Source organism: Carcharodon carcharias, chromosome 10, assembly GCF_017639515.1.
Source record: "Carcharodon carcharias isolate sCarCar2 chromosome 10, sCarCar2.pri, whole genome shotgun sequence".
NCBI classification, from domain to species: Eukaryota; Metazoa; Chordata; class Chondrichthyes; order Lamniformes; family Lamnidae; genus Carcharodon; species Carcharodon carcharias.
The window spans coordinates 137175971-137196885 of record NC_054476.1 but is presented as its reverse complement, the minus strand read 5'-3'; the positions used below and the strand labels follow the sequence as shown (position 1 = coordinate 137196885).

The 20915-nt window shown below is 42.6% G+C and overlaps 1 protein-coding gene across 1 annotated transcript in view; it reads right to left on the bottom strand.

Moving 5' to 3' along the window:
• Positions 1-505: 505 nt before the first annotated feature.
• The window catches only part of bckdk (branched chain ketoacid dehydrogenase kinase), a 69081-nt gene continuing 48671 nt past the window's right edge, over positions 506-20915 (bottom strand). Inside the window, exons 8-10 of the mRNA XM_041196693.1 lie at positions 20321-20410; positions 7314-7469; positions 506-2313 (exon numbers count right to left, since the gene is read on the bottom strand). Coding sequence (XP_041052627.1) covers positions 2169-2313; positions 7314-7469; positions 20321-20410 — 391 coding nt within the window. The 3' untranslated portion in view covers positions 506-2168. The remainder of the gene's footprint in view (positions 2314-7313; positions 7470-20320; positions 20411-20915) is intronic.

Below are 20915 nucleotides of genomic sequence, written 5' to 3'. Positions count from 1 at the left end.
AATTTACTCACCAGGTCCTACTTACCATGGCCGCCACTCTTCTTTCGAAGGAAAGGTAGAAAAAGGAGCACCTCCTCCCTCTTCACCAAACTCCCTCAGTCACCAAACTCAAACTGAAGCACTCAACTGCAGCCTAAAAACAGCACTGCAGTGCAGATTTCTCAGTAGCTTTTATGAATGACATCTCATTTTTGTGACATTTCCTGATAGTTGTACTTTTACCCAGCTTCTAGATATTACCTATCAGGAACACAATTTGATATTTTTGTAGCACCAGACTTATCTTTTCTTCTTTGTGGCAATTTATTGATAATTATTCACTATATTCAATACCATAAATACACAGGTTTTTGCTGTACATCGATAAATCTGCAATAACTAGCAGTCTTCAGCAAAAAGAAAATTATCTTCTGTTATTACATCAGAAAATTCTGGGCCTATAATGAGACTCATTTAACTTTGAAAGCAAACAAGGTATTAAAATATTACTTCACGTAAAGAGAACTAATGTCCCAAGTTTTATTTTGACTTCTTTCTGAACATTAAATGCAATTTAAAATAATTAAGTCATAGCAGGAATTCACTACGCTTTAACCTGTTCAGAAAAAATGAACATTTTTAGATATCAAATGTGTTTTCTTTATTATTTGTGGATGGGAATAGGGTTACTCACACAAAAATACCAATTCTGATCAAAGTAGCCATCTTTTTCTCTGTGCTAAAAGGAATGAACTCTTTAAACCATGTGTTATTTGTATTAAGGGTTTTCCGCAGTCGCCATTGTATTTGCATCCTGGATGTTTCACAGCTTCCAGTGCCTTTCAAGCCGCCATTCCAACACTTATAAAGTCTTGTCCTGTAACGTGGTATTCGTTGTTAGACAGAGTCGACGGGGAAAACAGGAAAATTGATGAGAGTCAGGAAGCTTTTCGGAGGATGAAAATTGAAACCTCAGGAATTGGCGCAATTACACTGGCCTGTGTCTCGACGTAATATCAGGAGTGGGGCCCAACCTCAGCATAAAAAGGTCCTGAGAAAGAGCCACAGCATGGCAAGTCGTCAGAGCATCTATGCGTAAATGGTCAGATTAAGTTAACTTTAAGCATAGGAGCCTTAGATGGCTTAACCATATAAGTTGCTGCTGCAAGCTATGATGGTTTGGAAAGTGAATCGACACATCAGGAATCTGTAATAACATCTGGGTCATTGTTATGGTGTGGTAACTATGTGCGAACAATTCCTTTAGACTCATTCCAAATTGGCTATTTCCTTTCAGCAGGTCATTCCTGCAGTGCCTGCACTTCAGATGACTAGAGAACCCCATCATTCTAATCTGTGGGCAGCAGCTTCAGATTAAACAGGGAGCACCAGCACTGAAAATTACTGCAATTTCAACTGATAACAAATTAAAGGAATGGCATTTACACTGAACTTTTTTTTTGGTATTATCCAGAATGAAAACCATTTTTCTTCTCACGACACACAGGGTGAGTGTTAATATTCAAATTTCTGCAATGCAGAACAAACTGCAGTTTCAGTAGGAAAATGGGTAGCCTCTGATTGTCAAATACAGAAAGTTAACATCAATTCTTATAAAAGATTAAAATTCAGAAATTATTGTACTATGCTTGTATTAAACTGTAGTAAATAAATGTTTCTCTACATCCAAAGGGTTAAAAAGTGTTCTGTTTTGTTTATGTGGGTTGGGATTTTCTTTTCTGCTTCCACTCTAGTCTTCAATGATCAACCATTTGCCTGGAAAGAAAATGCAGACACAAACCAGCAGAGGGCACTGCTGGCCAAGTGACTGATCACTGTATGAGACAGTTCACCCAGCCACCATCTTCAGCATCAGTTCAGTCATGTGAGTCCTCTCTTCTGATTCAAAATCCATTCAAGCCAAGCTGAATAACTTAATAGTCCTGTAAGTTTTTTTTTTTCCCCCAGCAATCCCTCCTTTCACCATCAATCAGGGCTCCTTCACTCCACTCTCTAGTATGCAAGCGATGCTGAGATGGCCTTCCCCCAGACTTTTTCTACTTCCTTCATATCCAAAAGCAGTTCTTCAGAATTATTGGGAGTTTATGTCCAGTTGTATTTGGAGCTTAGGGATAATGCTATACAACCACTTATCAATAATCTCCACATCAGAGGATTAAACTGATTAGCTAGATGCGGAAACTTTCTTCTTTCCCATCGATGTGCTTGAGGCGCAGATACACGTCTGTTCCGATGCCTTGCATGGACTGAATGGACAGAGACCCTCCCAGGTACTTGGCATAAGCACAGGAGGTGGGCAAGCCAAAGCCAAACCTGGACAAGCAACAGAAAGGACAGCTTTATTACTGCAGCCTGTTCAGAGAATTTATCAGATGCAAAAGGGGACAATACACCTGTAGAGCATTAAACAAACAATTCCATTAACTGCCTGATGTGCTCCTGTCTATTAGTTTACAGGATTTCTCCATTGTTCATTCTGAATATATCAGAATAGAAGTTCAGGTTATTCCACAATCACACTTTGCCAGTAATTTAATTTACTCACGTGCCCATGTACACATATTGATTCATTTACTGACTAAAATGTTAATCAATCGTTCGCTACTGATATCAACTTGTTTTGAGTTAGGGCTAATGTGGAAACTTCAGGGTTAATGGCAACTAAATTGATGGAAAATGCAGCAAAGTGATTATCTCAGCATTAATGGAACCGGTCTGATTAATATCCAAAAAACAGGTTTCACAGCATAGAAACAGGCCATTCGATGCAACAGGTCAACGTCTGTGTTTATGCTCCACATAAGCTTCCTCCCACCTCTCTTCATCTCACCCCATCCTTCTATTCCTTTCCCCCTCATGTACTTAATTAGTTTTCCTTTAAATGCAGCCAAACCATTCATCTCAACTACATTCCACATTCTAACCACTTTCTGGATAAAGAAGTTTGTCAAGAATTCCCTATTGGAATAATCAGTGACCATCTTATATTTATGGCTCCTTGTCTGGTCTCCCTTACAAGTAGAAACTTCGCTTTGTCCATCTTCATAATCTTGAAGACCTCAATCAGATCAGCCCCTTCATTATCCCTTTTCTAGAGAGGAGAAAAAAAAGAGTTCCAGCTTGTTCAGCCTTTCCTGCTAGGTATAATCTCTTATTTAGTGTTTTTCACAACCGCAGGACACAGCCAATGAAGTACTTTTGAAGCTTATTCACCATTGTAATGTAGAAAACGCAGCAGCCAGTTTGTGCTCAGGGAGCTCTCACATACAGCAATGATCAGATAATCTGTTTTTACTGATGCTGGTTTGAAATATTGGCTACGATATTGGGGAAAACTTTCCTGCTCTTCAAATAATTCCATGAAGTTTTTAGCATCCACCTCAGAGGCACACTGTGCCTCAGTTTAACGTCTCATCTAAATAACTGCACTTCTGACAATACTGCACTCCCTGTACTGTACAGGAACAAAGTAAAAACATTGAAAAATACATTTACCAATGTGTAGAAATACATATTACACACTGCTCTTACAACACCGTTCATCGCATCCACTGTCTCTGCACATTGGCCTTACACAATGTTCTTCCTTGCCGCACTGTACACACTGGCATCACCACATGATCTGCTGCCTGTATTGAATTTGCAGCTATGGGGTCATTGCTGGGGCCACTTGGCTGTGCTAGCAGTGTTGCTGTGGCAACCTGCAGCTCCGGCAGAGAGGTGCGCCTCGAAGGCAATTAGGGATGGGCAACAAATGCTGGTCTTGCCAGCGACACTTACAGCCCATGAAAGAATAAGAGAAGCCGAGAGCCAGAAGGAGCTAGGGATAGGTGAGTTTTCTCCAATGTTCTTAAGGGAGAATTCCCTCTGGATTGATTACCTTTGATTGGGACCTTCCTTAGTAGAGCAGCGGGTCGAGCAAGTGTCCTCCTGGGTCAAGTTCCTGGGATAGCCAAGGAACACCCCAACTCCCCTTCCTAGACACTTCCAAAGTCTTACCCAGATGGGGGAGGGGGTTGCCCATAACCCAAATTCCAATTGGGGTGTAAGTTACATGGAGAAGAATCCCAGAAGATCAAGGATCTTCTCCCATCCTCCCAAAACTGTCCAATTCCCAGCCCCCACCCAAACATGGGAAAAATCAATAGCACTGTGCATCCTATCTACACCCCTGGACTTCCCACCTCACCTGTACAGATTACTTACAGAATTAATAGTGTCTGGATTCTCACTTTCCAAATTACTTAATTCAAATGATTGAAGAATTCAATGCCTTTATGCAAGAAGTATTTTTGAATTATTGGGGTAGAATAGTTCTAGTTTGGGCTGTGAGAATTTAAGATGAAGGAATTAAGATGATTCGCCGTTGACAGATGTTTTTACTATTCCCTCAGCATTTCTAAAACAAAAGCTGATTTTTAAAAATGTGGCTTTGGTGATAAGGCAGAATGGAAGATGCTGGGTCAGCATTTTCCATCACTCTGACGGAGCCACTCACGGTTTGATCAGACTCTCAATCTTAAAATTACTTCTCCGGTTTTCAGCCTTTCCCATATCTCTGGGGGTAATAACTGATACTGGGACATGGCGCAGGCAGGGGGTGAGTCACCCCTCCCTGTACACAGTTCAGCTGGCCTATGTACAGGTGCGAAGTTTGACAGTGAGTTGTTGGGGAACAGCAACAAAGCTGAACCCTGCTCTCGCCCAGTGGTCCTCAGTCAATGGCAAGGTCGACAGTAGTGGTCACGAGATCTCAATCGGGCACAGGAATTCCGGCTGATTTCTCCACCTTCCCCAGCCTGGGGAGATGGGGTAAATGGTCAGTGGCTAGTTGAATCAACAAAAAACAAGGGGATCAAAATTTGAGTGCGTCTGGCTCAATGTCGCAACACATTTTACAACTAGACATTGATGATATAGGAGCTCAGTGGGTAGGGGAGGGTGCTGTGCAGCAAGACCGGGTGCCTGGATTTCTGAAGAGAAAGTCCTAGCGGGAATTCTGTTGACCTGCTTTCCTTAGGCTCAGAAAGCAGGGGGACACTAGTGGTCTCCTACCTGACTAGAAGCAGGAAGCGGGGGATGGGGTGGTCAAGAGGTCTCAAAAGCACGAATTAAACTTACCTAACTGAAGTGAAGACAGACGGAGAAAGTGTAACCAGTTTTTGGCAACAGGTCTGATTAATTCGGCTCAGTTGGGAATCAGGTGACCAATAAGCCTCTGAAAACAGGACAATAGACCCACTGTTGCAGCAAAGCAAAAATGGACATCATCCAATTGGCCAACTGCTGGTCAACAATTTCCTAAAAATTAATATAAGAATCACTTTAACTAGCTGAGTCTCTAATCTTTCAAAAAAGTATTCGAAACGGGCTTGTTCCGGTCCTCGAGGTTTGCTTCGTTTTTTAGATTCAGTTCATCCAAGTCTCACAGGAATTAAAATCAGTTCTCATTACAGACTGTCATCCAAACGCTGCTGCTATTAATAGCCCTCTGCACCGTCCCTTTTAAAAGTTATTGCTCTTATGCAAACTGGGCCAAAGCCAGGCTGTCAAGTGAAGGCCGCCTGTGAGGGATGGGCATGCCAGGTAATGTGCGATTTCTACATGGGAACCAGTCATGGGCTCACTGGCAACAGGATGACAACCACCACTGATCAGGGTCCCCCTTTAACTCGTCAAGCACACTACGAATGCAAAAAGGATTTCCCACAAGTTGCTTTATATGGAATATCTCCCATGGTGTTGGCCATGGGGAGTGAAAGCAATGTGTAGTCATCAAGGTAATGTCATCAAAGTGAAAGAGAGTTTGAGGCTAGGGGAGCAATCGGTTAGGATGTGCAGATACATTTAGTCCCTATTTTAAAGCCACACAATCTATCCTTTTATTTATATAATACTTTGACTTAACTTATGCTGGCAAGCTGAAAGGTAGAGTTAGTCGGGGTGTAACAATCTCTCTAGGCAGAGGAGCTGGTAAACAGTCTCCATGGGTGGGATAATGTGAGATTTACATAGGCTGGTTTCAGTATAAACATGTCTGTCTGAATTTGCTGTGGCTACAACTGTTTCAATATATTAATAGATATCAGATACTTAAAGATGTGATACGTACAGACCATAAATGCTTCAGAGTATCATTTGGTAGCAACAGGTTAAAGTAGACAGATGAGACCCTGAGCTGTGCAAACACTCTAATGATTCATCAACATCATATTTACCCAGAGATTTTCCTATCGCATGTTAATCTTTGGTCAGGTGTATAGCACGAGTTAGGAGAGACATTTATTCCATTATGAGGCCAATGATGGGTGTGCATGGATAGCAGATTGGTTCAATTGAATCACATCACTGAAATCCAGTGCTACGTGACCCCGGCCGGGGGGGGGTGGGGGGGCGCGCAACCTGAACTGGACATACATTTTGAACTCGTGGAGATTAGCTTTATTCCATTTTCAGCCCAGGATGTGATGGTTTGCAACTCTCTATAGCATTCTCCTGTAGCAAATCAAATGATTTAAACTTCTGGGGAAATGTATTTCGATGTGATTTAGGGTAAAGAATCCAAAGTGAATGAGCTTGATCCACGAAGGATGGTGTGAACATCAACAAGCTCCCATGGAGAAACCAATGGTAGAGTGGGAGTGAGAGAAATTATAGAGCTCATATAAGACAATGGGAGAGATACAATCAGGGCCTTTAAGACCAATAGACTTGTAAGCAGGGATTCTCCCCATCGTTCACAGATTTGGTGGTGGACAAATTGACAAGAATCACCAGGGAAATCCAACACTGTGAAGCTGACCTAATAGCTAACCAGATTGCAGCAGCACAGAGAGGGTTTGTTTTACTAAGATTATTGAAATTAGAGCCAAAAAGGATCAGAAATGAAGTTGAGGATTTTATCATCGATTGACACAAATTCAAAGAAATCCTTTACTCAGCAGCTGACTGAAATGAAAACGCTGCAGCTAAACATTAGACTTTGGCTGTTAAGGTACGTGGAACCAGGATGGGCAAAGAGTGTAATGATATAGATCAGCAGTGCTCTAAGTGACTAGCAGAACAGGTTAGAAGGGCTGAATGGCCTCCTTCTGTTTCTATATTCCCATGTCTGGTAGTGAGGCTACCCTGTACTTATTATAAGCCACTTCTGTACAGTGCAAACTCTCTGCCAGTGTGTAACTTAACCTGGATTTCTTTATTTACTCATTGAATCACAGGTAGGGCCTCCAAAACTGGCTGTGATTGCCCATGCAGAATGCTGGCGGGTTTTCCTGACCCAAGATCCCATTATCATCCCTCTCATTTCTTACCCATGCATCGGTCCCGACTGTGGGCCACTGTTGACTGTGTGGCCATAAAAGGCGTTCATCCTGGGATCCTGAGAGCTCTCCTCAGCTGTGGTGAAGTGATAGTCTGTCACTTTGGCGATGATATCATGGGGAATCCCGCCGCCGCGGTCCGAGATCCTACAGTAAAAACGACAGGACACGACCTGCATTACAATCTCCTGCCTCAGTATTCAGGTCTAACCCCTCTGTCCATCAGCGCCCGGCAAACCAGACCTGTCCATCAGCACCCGGCAAATGTCAATTCTGTGAACATTTCATTTGAGCTTGTTTCTACGAGAGCTATCCTGAGGGGGAAAGGTTTGGCAGGGCTGTGGATGGCTTTTAATCACCAAAATCAATGTGAAAAGATAAGTTTCTTTTATCAATAAATTTAGGCATGATTGATTAAAAGTTCAGCATGATTATCAAGCACTTGTACGACCAGTTTCAGTAGTTCAGATCCAAGTGATCATTTAAGTTAAGAATAAAAGCTAAGGGTCTGAAAAATCTATCCTTTTTGATGGAAAAGTAACGAATTCTGGTAAAGGGGGGTGAAATTTGAGACATATTCAGATAATGTAGCAGTTTACCCATCCTAAAATACGCACTAAAGTCTGGGAATTGGGGAACAGCAGCAGTGGTGCATGTGGAACAATCCACAAAAAAAAGACATTAAACCCAGTTAATTCCCACCCAAATCAACCTTACTCCAATTATCAGTAAAGGGTCAGTAACAGTGGCACCTACTCACTGATAAGCTGCTTCCCAATGCTCAGCTTGGGTTCCACCAGAATCACTTAGATTCGGACACCAGAACAGAATGTTTTCAAGGACAGTGCCTGCCCTCAACAACAAGGCAGCATTTGACCAAAAAAATGTCAAGAGGTCCAAGTACAACTGAAGTCACTGAGGGTCAAAGAGAAACCCCAATAAGCGCTACCAGTTACCAACTGAATTAAGATGTAAAACAATTAAAGTTTAAGAATAGTCCAATGCCATATCTCATTAGCACAATGATGTACTCTAATGACCATGAGCCTTTGAATCCTAATACTGTAAAGATCCTCATCTAATGATCAATACACTATTTTGCTCTGCTGTCATTTTTCTGCATAAAACACAAAAAATGATATTGATTGTAAAACCTACCCCAATTCAGCCCTTGTTCAGGACATAATTTGATTTTAAATTAACAAGACCTTTGATAAAACCCTCCAGTGAAGACACAGGAAGATGACGGTGGGTATGGGAAGCCTGCCAGCACAAGCCCAAGATATTACTGCCAAAGCTCCTCAGGGAAGTGTACTTGGCTTAGCCATCTTCAGCTGCTTCATCAATGACCTACCCCCAGGAGTGGAGCTGTTCAGTGAGAGCTCTGCAGTGTTCAGCACCATTCACAAATCAGCTTACACCGGAAAGACTTGAGCAATGCAGGCTTGAGCTGACAAGTGCCAGGCAACATGCACACCATGTAAGTGCCAGGTAATGATCAAGAATAAGAGAATGCCCAGTCATCTACTCTTACCGCTCAACATGTCATGTGTGCCACACCTTGAAGGGCTCATGACTGACCAAAGGTTCTAATTGAACCAGCCTGATTAACACCTCAGCTCCAAGCACAGGCTGCTTGCTCTGCAAAGAGTAGCTCACCCCCTGACCAGCATCAACTCCCCCCCAGCCCCACAACCCCCCCCACCAAAACCCCCCCACTCTCCCCCACCCCCCCCAAAAAGTCTAATCACCATCTACAAGGAGTGCAACTTGTCACCCATCTGGATGGGTACAGCCACAAGAACACCCAAAAAACCCAACACTACCTGATTGTGTTCCTACCACTGACCTCAATATCCAGCCCACTCCACTACCAGTGCACTGTGGCTGCAGTACATACCACCTACAGGGTGTACTACATCACTTTCCCGAAGTTATTTCAATAGCTTCTCTCTTTCTTCAACCTGTACCACCAAGACAGAGCAACAGCTCCAAGTTTCCCTCCAAGTCATCTACAATCCCCACTAGGGCATATTCCTTCATCATTGCTGGATCCATATCCTAGAATTCCCGACCTAACACCCTCGCTGCAAAGCCCACATTAGTTCAAAAAGGCCCTCCATCATCACTTCAGGGCAACTAGGAATGGGTACTAAAAGCTGCCTTATTGACAAGGCAGAACAAATACTTCTGTACTGCAGCCCTTACCACGAAGTTCAATATGGATATTCCCATAAAGCTCCTGATAACAGCAGCTTGCATTTATATGATGCTGTCAAGGGAAACATGCTAGAATCCATTATTAAGGTGGTAATAGGAGGATATTAAAAAAATCATAAGACAATCAGGAAGAGTCAATGTGGTTTTGTGAAAGGGAAATTGTGTTGTGAAGTATAGTACATATGTTGTATTGTACAGCAGCTGCAGGAATCCAATGTGCTTTTCTATTACTATACATTAACTTGAAAATCACAATCTGCACAAGTCTTACCGTTTGTCTTTTGACTCTCTGACAGTGCACTTTGTACCTCTTCTCCTGCTAAATATCTATGATCTTGTAAATGTGCCCCTTTTAATGCCTGCCTACTATCAGGAAAAGCAATATATCTATGATCTGACAGATCAGCTGTCACCGCCCACTTTATTAACTGCAGGCTTTACCACTTACTGCAGCTCACTGCCTTATTGCTTGCCAAATGTAAGATGCAAACCTGCTGAGACAGCACCCTGACCAGGAAAAAAAACATTGTGACAGCTCATTTGATCTTCTCTGTCAATCTGACTCAGTGGTTACCATAATGATCCACATGCAGTAACTGTGTTCACCCCGTCACCATATTTAGTAAGGGCTGTGTTCTCTTAGTGAAAGCCATTTTCAATGTAAATTTATTCTCATTTGTTTCCAAATCAAGTCAAGCATGTTCACCTCTCAGACCCGGTTCCACATACAGAAGAAAACCTCAAAAGAAAGTCCCTTTGTGTGGATTAATAGGATTTACACAAGAACAAAAAGATTTGTTTTCAAATAATTATACCCCCTACAACCTTTTTTTCTGAAGGCGGTGGGCTATTCTGGGGCTGGGTTAGACAGACTGTCTCTCTCGTACCTCACTCGATTATCCCTTCTTCATGTGTGGCCTCAGCGGTGAGGGGTATTTGGCTGGGCGACAGGAGGGAAATATTGAAGCGCAGCTCAATCCTACTCTTTCCTGACCTCCACACAAGCAACTTTCATGGGTGGATTGCAGGGTAACAATCAGGAATGGAAGCCTTGGTTGACTACTCCCCTCCTTAGTCCGGGCCCATCATAACAGCTCCACAATCAACCTTTCCTGAGATTAGGTAATTCACCACAATCTAGAGAATTTCCTGATTTCTACAGTTAGTTCCAGGATGGGCCAGTGATTGGACAACTCCTTTGAAGAGTTTCCTTTGCAGTGAGCTCAAGCTGCCTGAAATCCTGTTTCCCCAGTGGTCCCATCCATTTTTATAGAAAGCCTTTCATGACTTTTCTTTAAAAAGACATTTTTACAGCTAATTTTATATCTATAAAAACAAGCACATAATCCAAGATGACACTCCAGTGCAATATGGAGGCAGTGCTGCAGTGTCAGAGGTATGGTCTTTCCTATGAGATGTTAAACTAAAAGATCCAATGGTACTATTCAAATGAGAGCATGGGTTTTCAGTGTCCTGGCCAATATTTATCCCTCAACCAACAGGTTAATGGGCTAATTGTCTTATTGCTGTTTGTGGGATTTTACTATGCACAAATTAGCTGCCACGTTTTCTGCATTACCATAGTGATTACACATTACTGCAATGACTGGGAAGAACATTGGGATGTCTCGATGTTATGAAAGGCGCTGAATAACAGTTTGTCAGTGTGCAGTTGATTATAGCCAGCCCACCTCAACAGCATGTCATTGTAATGTCACATGTTACCAAACTATACTGCACTTTGATGTTTCCTGGTATAAGCAACAAACAGCACATGATGGATTGCTTACAACTGACAATTTCACTGCACCATACATAAGCTGGCCTTGTGCACTGTCCTGTTTGGGCACCATCGGCAGATAAAGTCACATTTTATTTTGGTCCCCATTAGGAAAGCAGGAAGTGTCTGCTCATCCTGTGCTACTTGAGAGATTTCAGGTTTCTGCGTGGCTTGCTCAGCCAAACCAGTCAGTTTAGTAAAATGGTTTGATCCTTTTCCTAGAACCCTGCTCCAGTCCTCGGTCTTTTTAATTTTGAATCGTGGCAGACTGCCAGACAGTCCATCTGACATTCATTTAGTGCTGTTTACAATTATGGCAAAATTTACTGACTGAAGAGCAAATTAGATGGAGTAAACATCCAGTCAACAGGAATAAACACAACAGGTGAAGGGGAAAAGATAGCTTGACATTCTTCTTGCCTTTAAAATATTTTTCATCCATTGTTACTTTCGCCTGTTTGAATCTTTGTTGCTGCATTATTATTGCAGCCTGTTCCCATGACAAACCTGGGTAACATCACAGTAAGGGCTGAGATAGGCCAGCCCCTTCCATGCTCTGCAGCTATCCCTGCCTAAAGCCAGTGTGCAATCATGGAAGCTAACCTGGAGTTTCCTCCGTCATTTTCAGGTCGCATGTTAGGAGAAAACAGTGGCGTAGTGGTAATGTCACTGGACTAGTAATCCAGAGGCCCAAGCTAATGCTCTGGGGACACGAGTTCAAATCCCACTATGGCAGCTAGAATACAAATTAATAAACCTGGAATATAAAGCTAATAATGGTGACCATGACAACCATCACCAATTGTAGTAAAAACCCATCTGGTTCATGAATCTGTTCTGTTGAAGGGTCATGAGGACTCGAAACGTCAACTTTGCTCTTCTCCGCCAATGCTGCCAGAACCGGTGAGTTTTTCCAGGTATTTCTGTTTTTGTTTTGGATTTCCAGCATCCACAGTTTTTTGGTTTTATTTTTAATCTGCCGTCCTTACCTGGTCTGTCCTATATGTGACACCAGCCCTCTGAAAGGGTCTAGCAAGCCAAGTTCAAGGGCAATTACAAACAGACAACAAACACTGACTTTTTCAATGACACCAACATCCCAAGAAAGAAAAGACAGCAATATTAGCTGACTAGCCACCAGTTTAACTTTCTATTTCCAAATCTTTAATTCCATGGTCAAGGAGCAGGTGAGTTGAAAGCTGTGCTAGAGTGAATAACGACACAGTGCTTTCAAACACCAATAGTCGTGACACACATTCAAACTGAAGCAGCAATCCTTTTGCAATCACATGCCATGCTAGCGTTTCACTGTGCAAAGCTGACTCATGCACACTAACTGATCCACTGATTTCACTAACTCTGGCATGGCACAGTCGACAGCATGTCACAGCCACTAACACTGCAGCCTTCAATATGACACTCGTTGCTTACTGTTCCCTTAGAAACCAAAAGTAATGGGTACGAAAAGAGGGCAAAAAAGTTAATGGCCATTATCGCAATGTAACGGGAATACAAAAAGGCTGGCTGTTCTATAGTTATATAAAGCTCCAGTCAGGTCCAAACTAGAGTACTGCTCTGAGTTCTAAGTGCCCCTCCCGAGGAAGGATATACTACTCTTGGAAGGGGTGCAGTCATCAGAATGATATCAAAGTTAAAATGGTTAAATAGATTAGGACTGAACTCCCTTTGGTACAGAGGATTAGAGTGATGTATTTTAGGTGTTTAAAATGCAAGGAGTTGATAGGATAGATAAAGATAAACAATTTCTTCTGGTGGGAAGTCCAGAACAAAGGAGCAGAACATTAAAATTAGAGCCAGCCATTCCTCACACCAAAGGAAGTGGAAATCCAACGATGGTAAATTGTGAAATTACCTGCAATAAATCTGGTAATTCATAGGCTAATACCCCAAAAAAGGCAACATGGAAGTTGTCGGGCTCCACGTAAACTCCACGTAGTTCACTAACGTCCTACAGCCTCTCATATCTATAGACCTACACTCAAGGACCTTGAAAGTGGCCTGGCAAGCAACCCAGCTACAAGCACAATCAACATCCCCACCTGTGCCTTCCCAGGCCCAAAACTGTCCAAATCGCAAAAATAAAACAGTGAGAAATTAAAGGCACATCAAAACTGTTACACAGAATTACACCAGCACAGAAACAGACCATTCAGCCTCCTCCCATTCTAACTGCCTCTTCCCACCTTAACCCTCATCTAAGTGTCAGGTTCCTCATTAAAGTATAAATACTCTGCTTTAATCACTGCATATGGCAGCAAGCCCTGCCCTCACACTACTCTCTGTGTAAAGAAATTCCTCCTAAATTCTTTATTTGTTACTGGCTATCTTAGAGTTATGCCTTTTTTTTCTGGATTCACCCAGAGGTGGAAACACTGTTTCTCCACATCCATCTTCATAACTACTTCCATCAGGTTTCCTCAGCCCAATCTAATCAATCTTTCCTGATAGTTACACCCTCTCAATTCTGGTTACACCTTTTCTCCATTGCCTAACTACCGCTACAGTAGTATGGAGACACTTGGTCCAACCAAGGTTCTATAGACCTGATCACAACTTCCCTGCTTTTGTATTCTATTCATCTAGAAATGATCTGCAGTAATTTGCTCACAATTTGTGGCCTTATTAACCTGAGTTGCTACTTTTAATGGTTTATGCGTCTGCATTCCCAGGTCTCTTTGCTCCTCCACGCCATTTGGCTTCTGACCTCCTAACAATGACTTATATTTAAAGTAATGATCACGAAAAAATATCCCAAGGTGCTTCACAGGGGCATTACAAAGCAAAACTAGGTACCAAGCCACATAAGGCGATATTAAAGCAGATGGTCAAAAGCTTGGTCAAAGAGGTAAGTTTAAAGGAGTGTATGAAACGGAAGAAAGAGAGGTAGCGAGGCAGCGAGGATTAAAGGGGATATTCCAGAGCTTGGGGCCGAGACAACTGAAGGTACGCCCACCAATAATGCAGCAGTTAAAATCTGGGGCACTCAACAGACCAGAATTAGATGAGCACAGATATCTCTGAAGGATGCGGGACTGGAGGCAATTACAGTGATAAGGAAGGGAAGGGGCAAGGCCACGGAGGGATTTGAAAACAAGCATTTGGAAAGTCAAAATGCAATCCATCACAGTCAGCATAGTTTTATGAAGAATAAATCGTATTTGACTAATTTGCTAGCGCTCTTTGAAGATGTGACAAGCAAAGTGGATAATGGGGATCCTGCAGATGTTGTATATCTGGACTTCCAGAAGGCCTTTGATAAGGTGCCACACAAAAGACTAATACACAAGATAAGATCACATGGCGTTAGGGGTAATATATTAGCTTGGATAGAGGATTGGCTAACCAACAGGAAGCAGAGAATCGGGATAAATGGGTCTTTTTCTGGATGGCAAGCTGTAACTAGTGGGGTGCCACAGGGTTCGGTCCTTGGACCCCAACTATTTACAATCCAAATTAATGACTTGGATTCAGGGATAGAAGGTGCTATAGCTAAATTTGCAGATGACACCAAAAATAGTGGGAAAGTAAGTTGCAATAAAGAAATAAGATATTTACAAATGGATATGGACAGGTTAGGTGAATGGGCCAAAATTTGGCAGATGGAGTTTAACGTGGATAACTGTGAGGTTATCCATTTTGGTTGGAAGAATAAAAAGGCGATTTATTATTTAAGTGGAGAGAAACTTCAGAATGTTTCAGTGCAGAGGGATCTGGGTGTCCTCGTGCATGAATCGCTGTAAGTTAGTATGCAGGTAATAAGGAAGGCAAATGGAATTTTGGCATTTATTGCTAAAGGAATAGAGTATAAAAATAGGGAAGTGTTGTTGCAACTGTACAAGGCATTGGTGAGCCCACACCTGGAGTACTGTGCACAGTTTTGGTCCCCTTACTTGAGGAAGGATGTAGTTGCATTGGAGGCGGTTCAGAGGAGGTTCACTAGATTGATTCCAGAGATGCGGGGCTTGTCTTATGAAGAGAGATTGAGTTTAGGCCTATACTCGCTAGAGTTTAGAAGGATGAGAGGAGATCTAATTGAGTTATATAAGATGCTAAAGGGGATAGATAAAGTAAACGTGGAGTGGATGTTTCCCCTTGTGGGGCATTCTAGAACGAGAGGCCATAGTTTTATGCTAAGGGGTGGTAGGTTTAAATCAGAGATGAGGAGGAATTACTTTTCTCAAAGGGTCGTGAATCTGTGGAATTCACTACCACAGAATGCAGTGGATGCCGGGACGCTGAATAAATTTAAGGAGGAGATAGACAGATTTTTAATTATTAACGGGTTGAAAAGTTATGGGGAGAGGGCGGGAAATTGGAGTTGAGACCGAAATTAGATCAGCCATGATCGTTTTGAATGGTGGAGCAGGTTTGAAGGGCTGAATTGCCTAATCCTGCTCCTAGTTCTTATGTTTTTATTAGAATTTTAAAATCAAGGCATTGCTTGATTGGGAACCAACGTGGGCCTGCAAGCACAGGGGTAGGGGGGTGAATGGGACTTTGTGCGAGCAAGGTCATGGACAGCAGAGTTTACGGAGCGTAGGCTGTGGGAGACCAGCCCTGGTGCATTGGAATAGTTATGTCTAGAAGTAACAAAGGCATAAATGAGAGTTTCAGCAGCAGCTGAGCTGAGACAGGGCCAAATTTGGGCAATGTTACAGAGGTGGAAATAGACAGTCTTAGTGATGGTACAGATGTGAGGTCAGAAGCTCATCTTGGGGTCAACTATGACACAAAGGCTGCAGACAAACCTGGTTTAGTCTCAGATAGTTGCCAGGAAGAGAGATGGAGTAGTTGCTAGGGAATGGAGTTCAGAGAGGGGTTTGAAGGCAACATCTTCAGTCTTTCCAATATTTAACTGGAGGAAATATTTGCTCTTCCAGTATCGAATGTCAGACAAGCAGTCAGATAATTTAGCATTAGTGGCATCAGTCATCGAGATAGGTGATGGTGAGGTAGAGCTCAGTGTCATCAGCGTACATTTGAAAACTAATGATGTGATTTTGGAATAAGTGCCTACCTATTCTGACATCACTCCACACTTCAGAAGTATGAGATCAGTCAGAATGGTGAAAGTGCCATCACTTGCTGGCTGTATTCTGACAGCAATGTTTGAAATATTATGGCAAGACAAGACTGTAATATACTCCACAAACATCTGTGATCTCAATTTTGCTTACTCATACATCAGGTTTCAGAAGCAATGGACATGAAAAGTGATCTGTACTGACTCAAGGTTTTTCGGGAAATGAAGACAGCAGGTCACAAATAACAGTCTGCTGAAGAAACAGCAAATTTACTTTTGTATAGTGACTTTCATCTAGGACACCTGAAAACATTTGGCAGGCAATGAAGCACTTGTGGATTGAAGGGCACTTTTGGATTGAAGGTCACTGTTATAACTGAGGGAATTGCAGCAGCATAATTCCAGACAGTAAACACCCAGAAATAGCTGTAAGATACATCAGGTGATTTTTTAATTGACATTGGCAGAGGAATAAAGGTTGTTCAGCCCAGAGAGAACACCCTATTCTTTGAGTGATGCTACTTGATTACGCGTGTGCAATAGTCACACCAAGCACACATATCATGAGATTTACAGCACAGAAACAGGCCATTTGGTGCAATCAGTCCATGCTATGTTTAGGCTCCACTCAAGCCTCCTCCCAGCTTTCCTCATCTACCATCATAAGCCTCTATTCCCTTCTCCCTTGTATGTCTAGTTTCCCCTTAAATGTAACAATACGATTCACTTTAACCACTCCATGTGGTAGCGAGTTCCACATTCTCATCACTCTCTGGGTAAGGAGATTTCTTCTGAATTCCTGATTGGATTTCTTGGTGACTATCTTATGTTGACAGCCTCTAGTCAAGTTCTTCCCCACAAGAGGAAACATTCTCTCTGTATCAGCTCAATCAAAATGTTTCATAATTTTAAAGAGCTCTAGTAGATCATCCCTCAACCTTCTTTTCTCAAGGGAAGAGACCCAGCCTGTCAAATACCACTGGAACACCACCAATTGCAGCTTCCCCTCCAAGCTACACACCATCCTGACTGGGAACTATATTCACTGTCAACATCCTGGAAACCCCCTTCCTAACAGCACTATGGGTGTTCCTACACCAGATGGACGGCAACAGTTCAAGCAGGCAGCTCACCACCACCTTCTCAAGGGCAGTTAGGGATGGGTAACAAATGCTGGCCAAATGCAGTGACACCCACATTCTGTGAAATAATTTTTTAAAAATCCTTTCTCGATATGTACACCCATGTATTTCTGGTATCATCCAAGTAAATCCTCTCTGCACCCTCTCCGGTGCCTCTATATCCTTTTTATAATATGGTGATCAGAACACAGTACCCTCAGTGTGGTCTTGCCAAGGTTCGATACAGGTTCAGCATAACTTCCCTTCTTTTCAATTCTAGCCCTCTAGAAATAAAACCTTTTTAAAAAAAAATCTTGCTAACTTGTGGAGCAACTTTTAATGACTAATGTATTTGTACCCCTAGATCCCTCTGTTCCTCTACCTCACCCAGACTTGCACCTTCCAAGTAATAAGTAATCTCCCTATTCTTCTGACCAAAATGTACTACCTCACATTTATCTAAGAACTTCATCTGCTGTTTTTATTTATTTATTCTTTCATGGGATGTGGGCATGGCCAGCATTTGTTGCCCATCCATAATTGCCCTTGAACTGAGTGGCCTGGCCATTGGACAGCTAAGAGTCAATCCCTTTGCTGTGGGTCTGGAGGTTAGACCAGATAAGGACAGCAGATTTCCTTCCCTAAAGGACATTAGTGAACCATTTTTTTAAAATAACGTCAATCGATGATAGTTTCATGATCATTTATTAATTGAATTTAAATTCCACCAGCTGCCATGGTAGGATCTGAACTCACGTCACTAGAGCATTAGCCTGGGCCTTTGAATTACTCGTCCAGTGACATTACCACTGTGCCACCACCATGCCACTGTCTCCCATTATTATTTGCACATTCTGTTGTTTATTAATACCATTTGTTGCAGTCCATCTCAATATCGAATATGCTCCTGAGTTTGATGTCATCCCCAAATTTAGAAATCATATTTTTGATTCAAAAGTCCAAATCATTATTGTAAATTAACGTAAATTATGAACAGTAGTGCGCCCAAGCACTGATCCCTGTGGAACACAACCATCCACCCTCCACCAGTGTGAATAGCAACCCTTTACTCCCACTCTGCTTTCTGTCTTGAAGCTAACCAGCAATCCATCTGTCACTTACCCCTTGACCTTTCATTCTCTAACCTTATTGATTGGTCCATTTTGCAGCATCTTATCAAGAACTTTTGAAAATCCAGATGAATTAAATCTACTGCACAACCATAAATAACACCACTGCATAACCATTGTCTACTCTCTATTACCTTCTCAAATATTCAATAAGTTTGATCGAGAAAGAGTTTCCCTTTTGAAATCCATGTTGACTATTCATTATTGTATTTTTCATTTCTAGATGCTCTTCTATTCTCTCCCTTTGCAGTGATTCCATTATTTTCCTCCTACCAACGTGAAGCTGACCGGTCTAATTCCCTGGACATGCTCTCTCCCCTTTCTTATATATAGTTTTACATTAACTATTTGCCAGTCCCCCAGTGCAAGTGATGCAGCAACTCCCAATACCAAGCATTGCACAAAGGGACAGTGGGTCACAGTTCCCTCCATCAATACAGAAAACCAACTCTTTGAGCTGGGCTTACGATTGAGTGAGGATTCATTATTGGAGCACAGCTTCAATTAACTTACTCTGTAGACCCTTTAGTCACCACTAGCATCTTTTTCAAACATAAAACTTATTGGTCGGCTCGTGTTCCTCAAGACCTCCATACAAAAGTGATCTGACAGGGGCAGGTTTTAGAGTATTTTATATGCTTTCCTTTGTCCCACCACTGAACGCAATGTCCTCAGCTGTCCAGGGCCCCAACTCCAGAACACTCCTCCTAAACCTCTCCCCTTCTCTACCCCTCTTAGACACTCCCTTAAAACCTTTACCTCATTTGAACAAGTTTTTGGTTGCCTCTCTTAATATCAATATGTGATTTGGTATCTAATTTGCTTGATATATCTGTGAAATGCCTTAGGACGTTTTACTACAAGAAAAAAAGCAAAGTATACAGGTGGAATCTTGTGGAGGCGATGGGGGTCCGGCTGTCAGCTGGAGAGCCGGCAAGACCCCCTCATCACCATCACCTCTTTCGGGAAGTCCTGCCTCATCTTGTGCCACTCAGGAGCTTACTGGCCAGTGATGGGCCTTCCCCCAGGATCAAGGATCCCAGGGCTGGAAGTCTCCCCTGCTGAAAGCTGCCAGCCAATCAGAGGCTGGCAACTCTTCTGTACTCAGCAGCACCACCAGTGAGACAGTGACTGCTGCCGTAACTACGCCCACCTGAAGGACTCAGGCACAATGAGTGATGGCAGGAAGTTCAGAGGGGGTGGGGGCTACAGGGCAGGAGGGTTGGCAGCAAGAGCAAGGGCATGGCTCTCAGGTCTCCCCTCAATCAGCCACTAAGTGCCTTTGAACGAGAGAACAATCCCCCCACCCCAGGAGCCCATAAGCAAACACACCACAGTTGTCGAACTCCCTGCATGGGGAGCATCCCACCCTCCACTGGGTTAATACCAGCGGCAGAGGGGTGAGACCCTTTCGTGATCACCGAAGGTGCAGCAGCAATAAGTTGTTTTAGAAACAAACGAACAAAGTCAGCCGAAAAGGGGCTTTCAGATGAAGTGTCACTCTCAGAGCCGGGGGAAAAGCTGACACACACAGTTCGGGCACTCAGCATTTCCCTACTGCTTTCCAGTTGCGGTTCCTGTGGATAAATAAGAATACTTGGCAAACTACATAGCTGACACAAAACATAATAATATATCAGGACAAGAGGCTGTCAGCACAAAGAAACAGGCACAAGTTGAACTACCCAGCAAACATGATTTACCTGATAATGAAATCAATATCGTTGTTGGCAATGGTGACCACAACGTCAGGGACGTTGTAAGGAGTGTCAAGGTGACTCTCCATCGTCGCTCTGTGAAAGGAGACAGACAGACAATTAAACCCACGAGACATACAGAGGTGCAATGTCCCCACCAGCATTTATACATTCGCCTAGTCATTTCCTGTGTGAGCCATTTCAATTCTAAAATATTGAATTTGTTAGATAACAATAAACACAGCAAAGATTCAAATCCACTGTCCTGCTGAAGGGCATCTACAGGATATCTGATGTCTAGCAGGGAGTTACAGGCAGCAGTTCTCGAGAGTTGCAGAACTGAGGTACAGGTTTTTTTTTTTATAACCAATTACAACACTGCATATTGCTGAAAAAAGACTTTTTTTGTCGAAGTTTTTCGTCTTGCACTCAGGACATTTCAGAAGAAAATATCCTGATGAGTACAAGATGAAAAGCTTCGGCAAAAAATGCCTCTTTTTTTCAGCAATACTCAAGTTCTCTGCTACCAAAATAACTAATTATAACAATCTTCTGAGATTAACCTAGAACCTTGGCTAGACCACACTGGGGAGTACTGTGC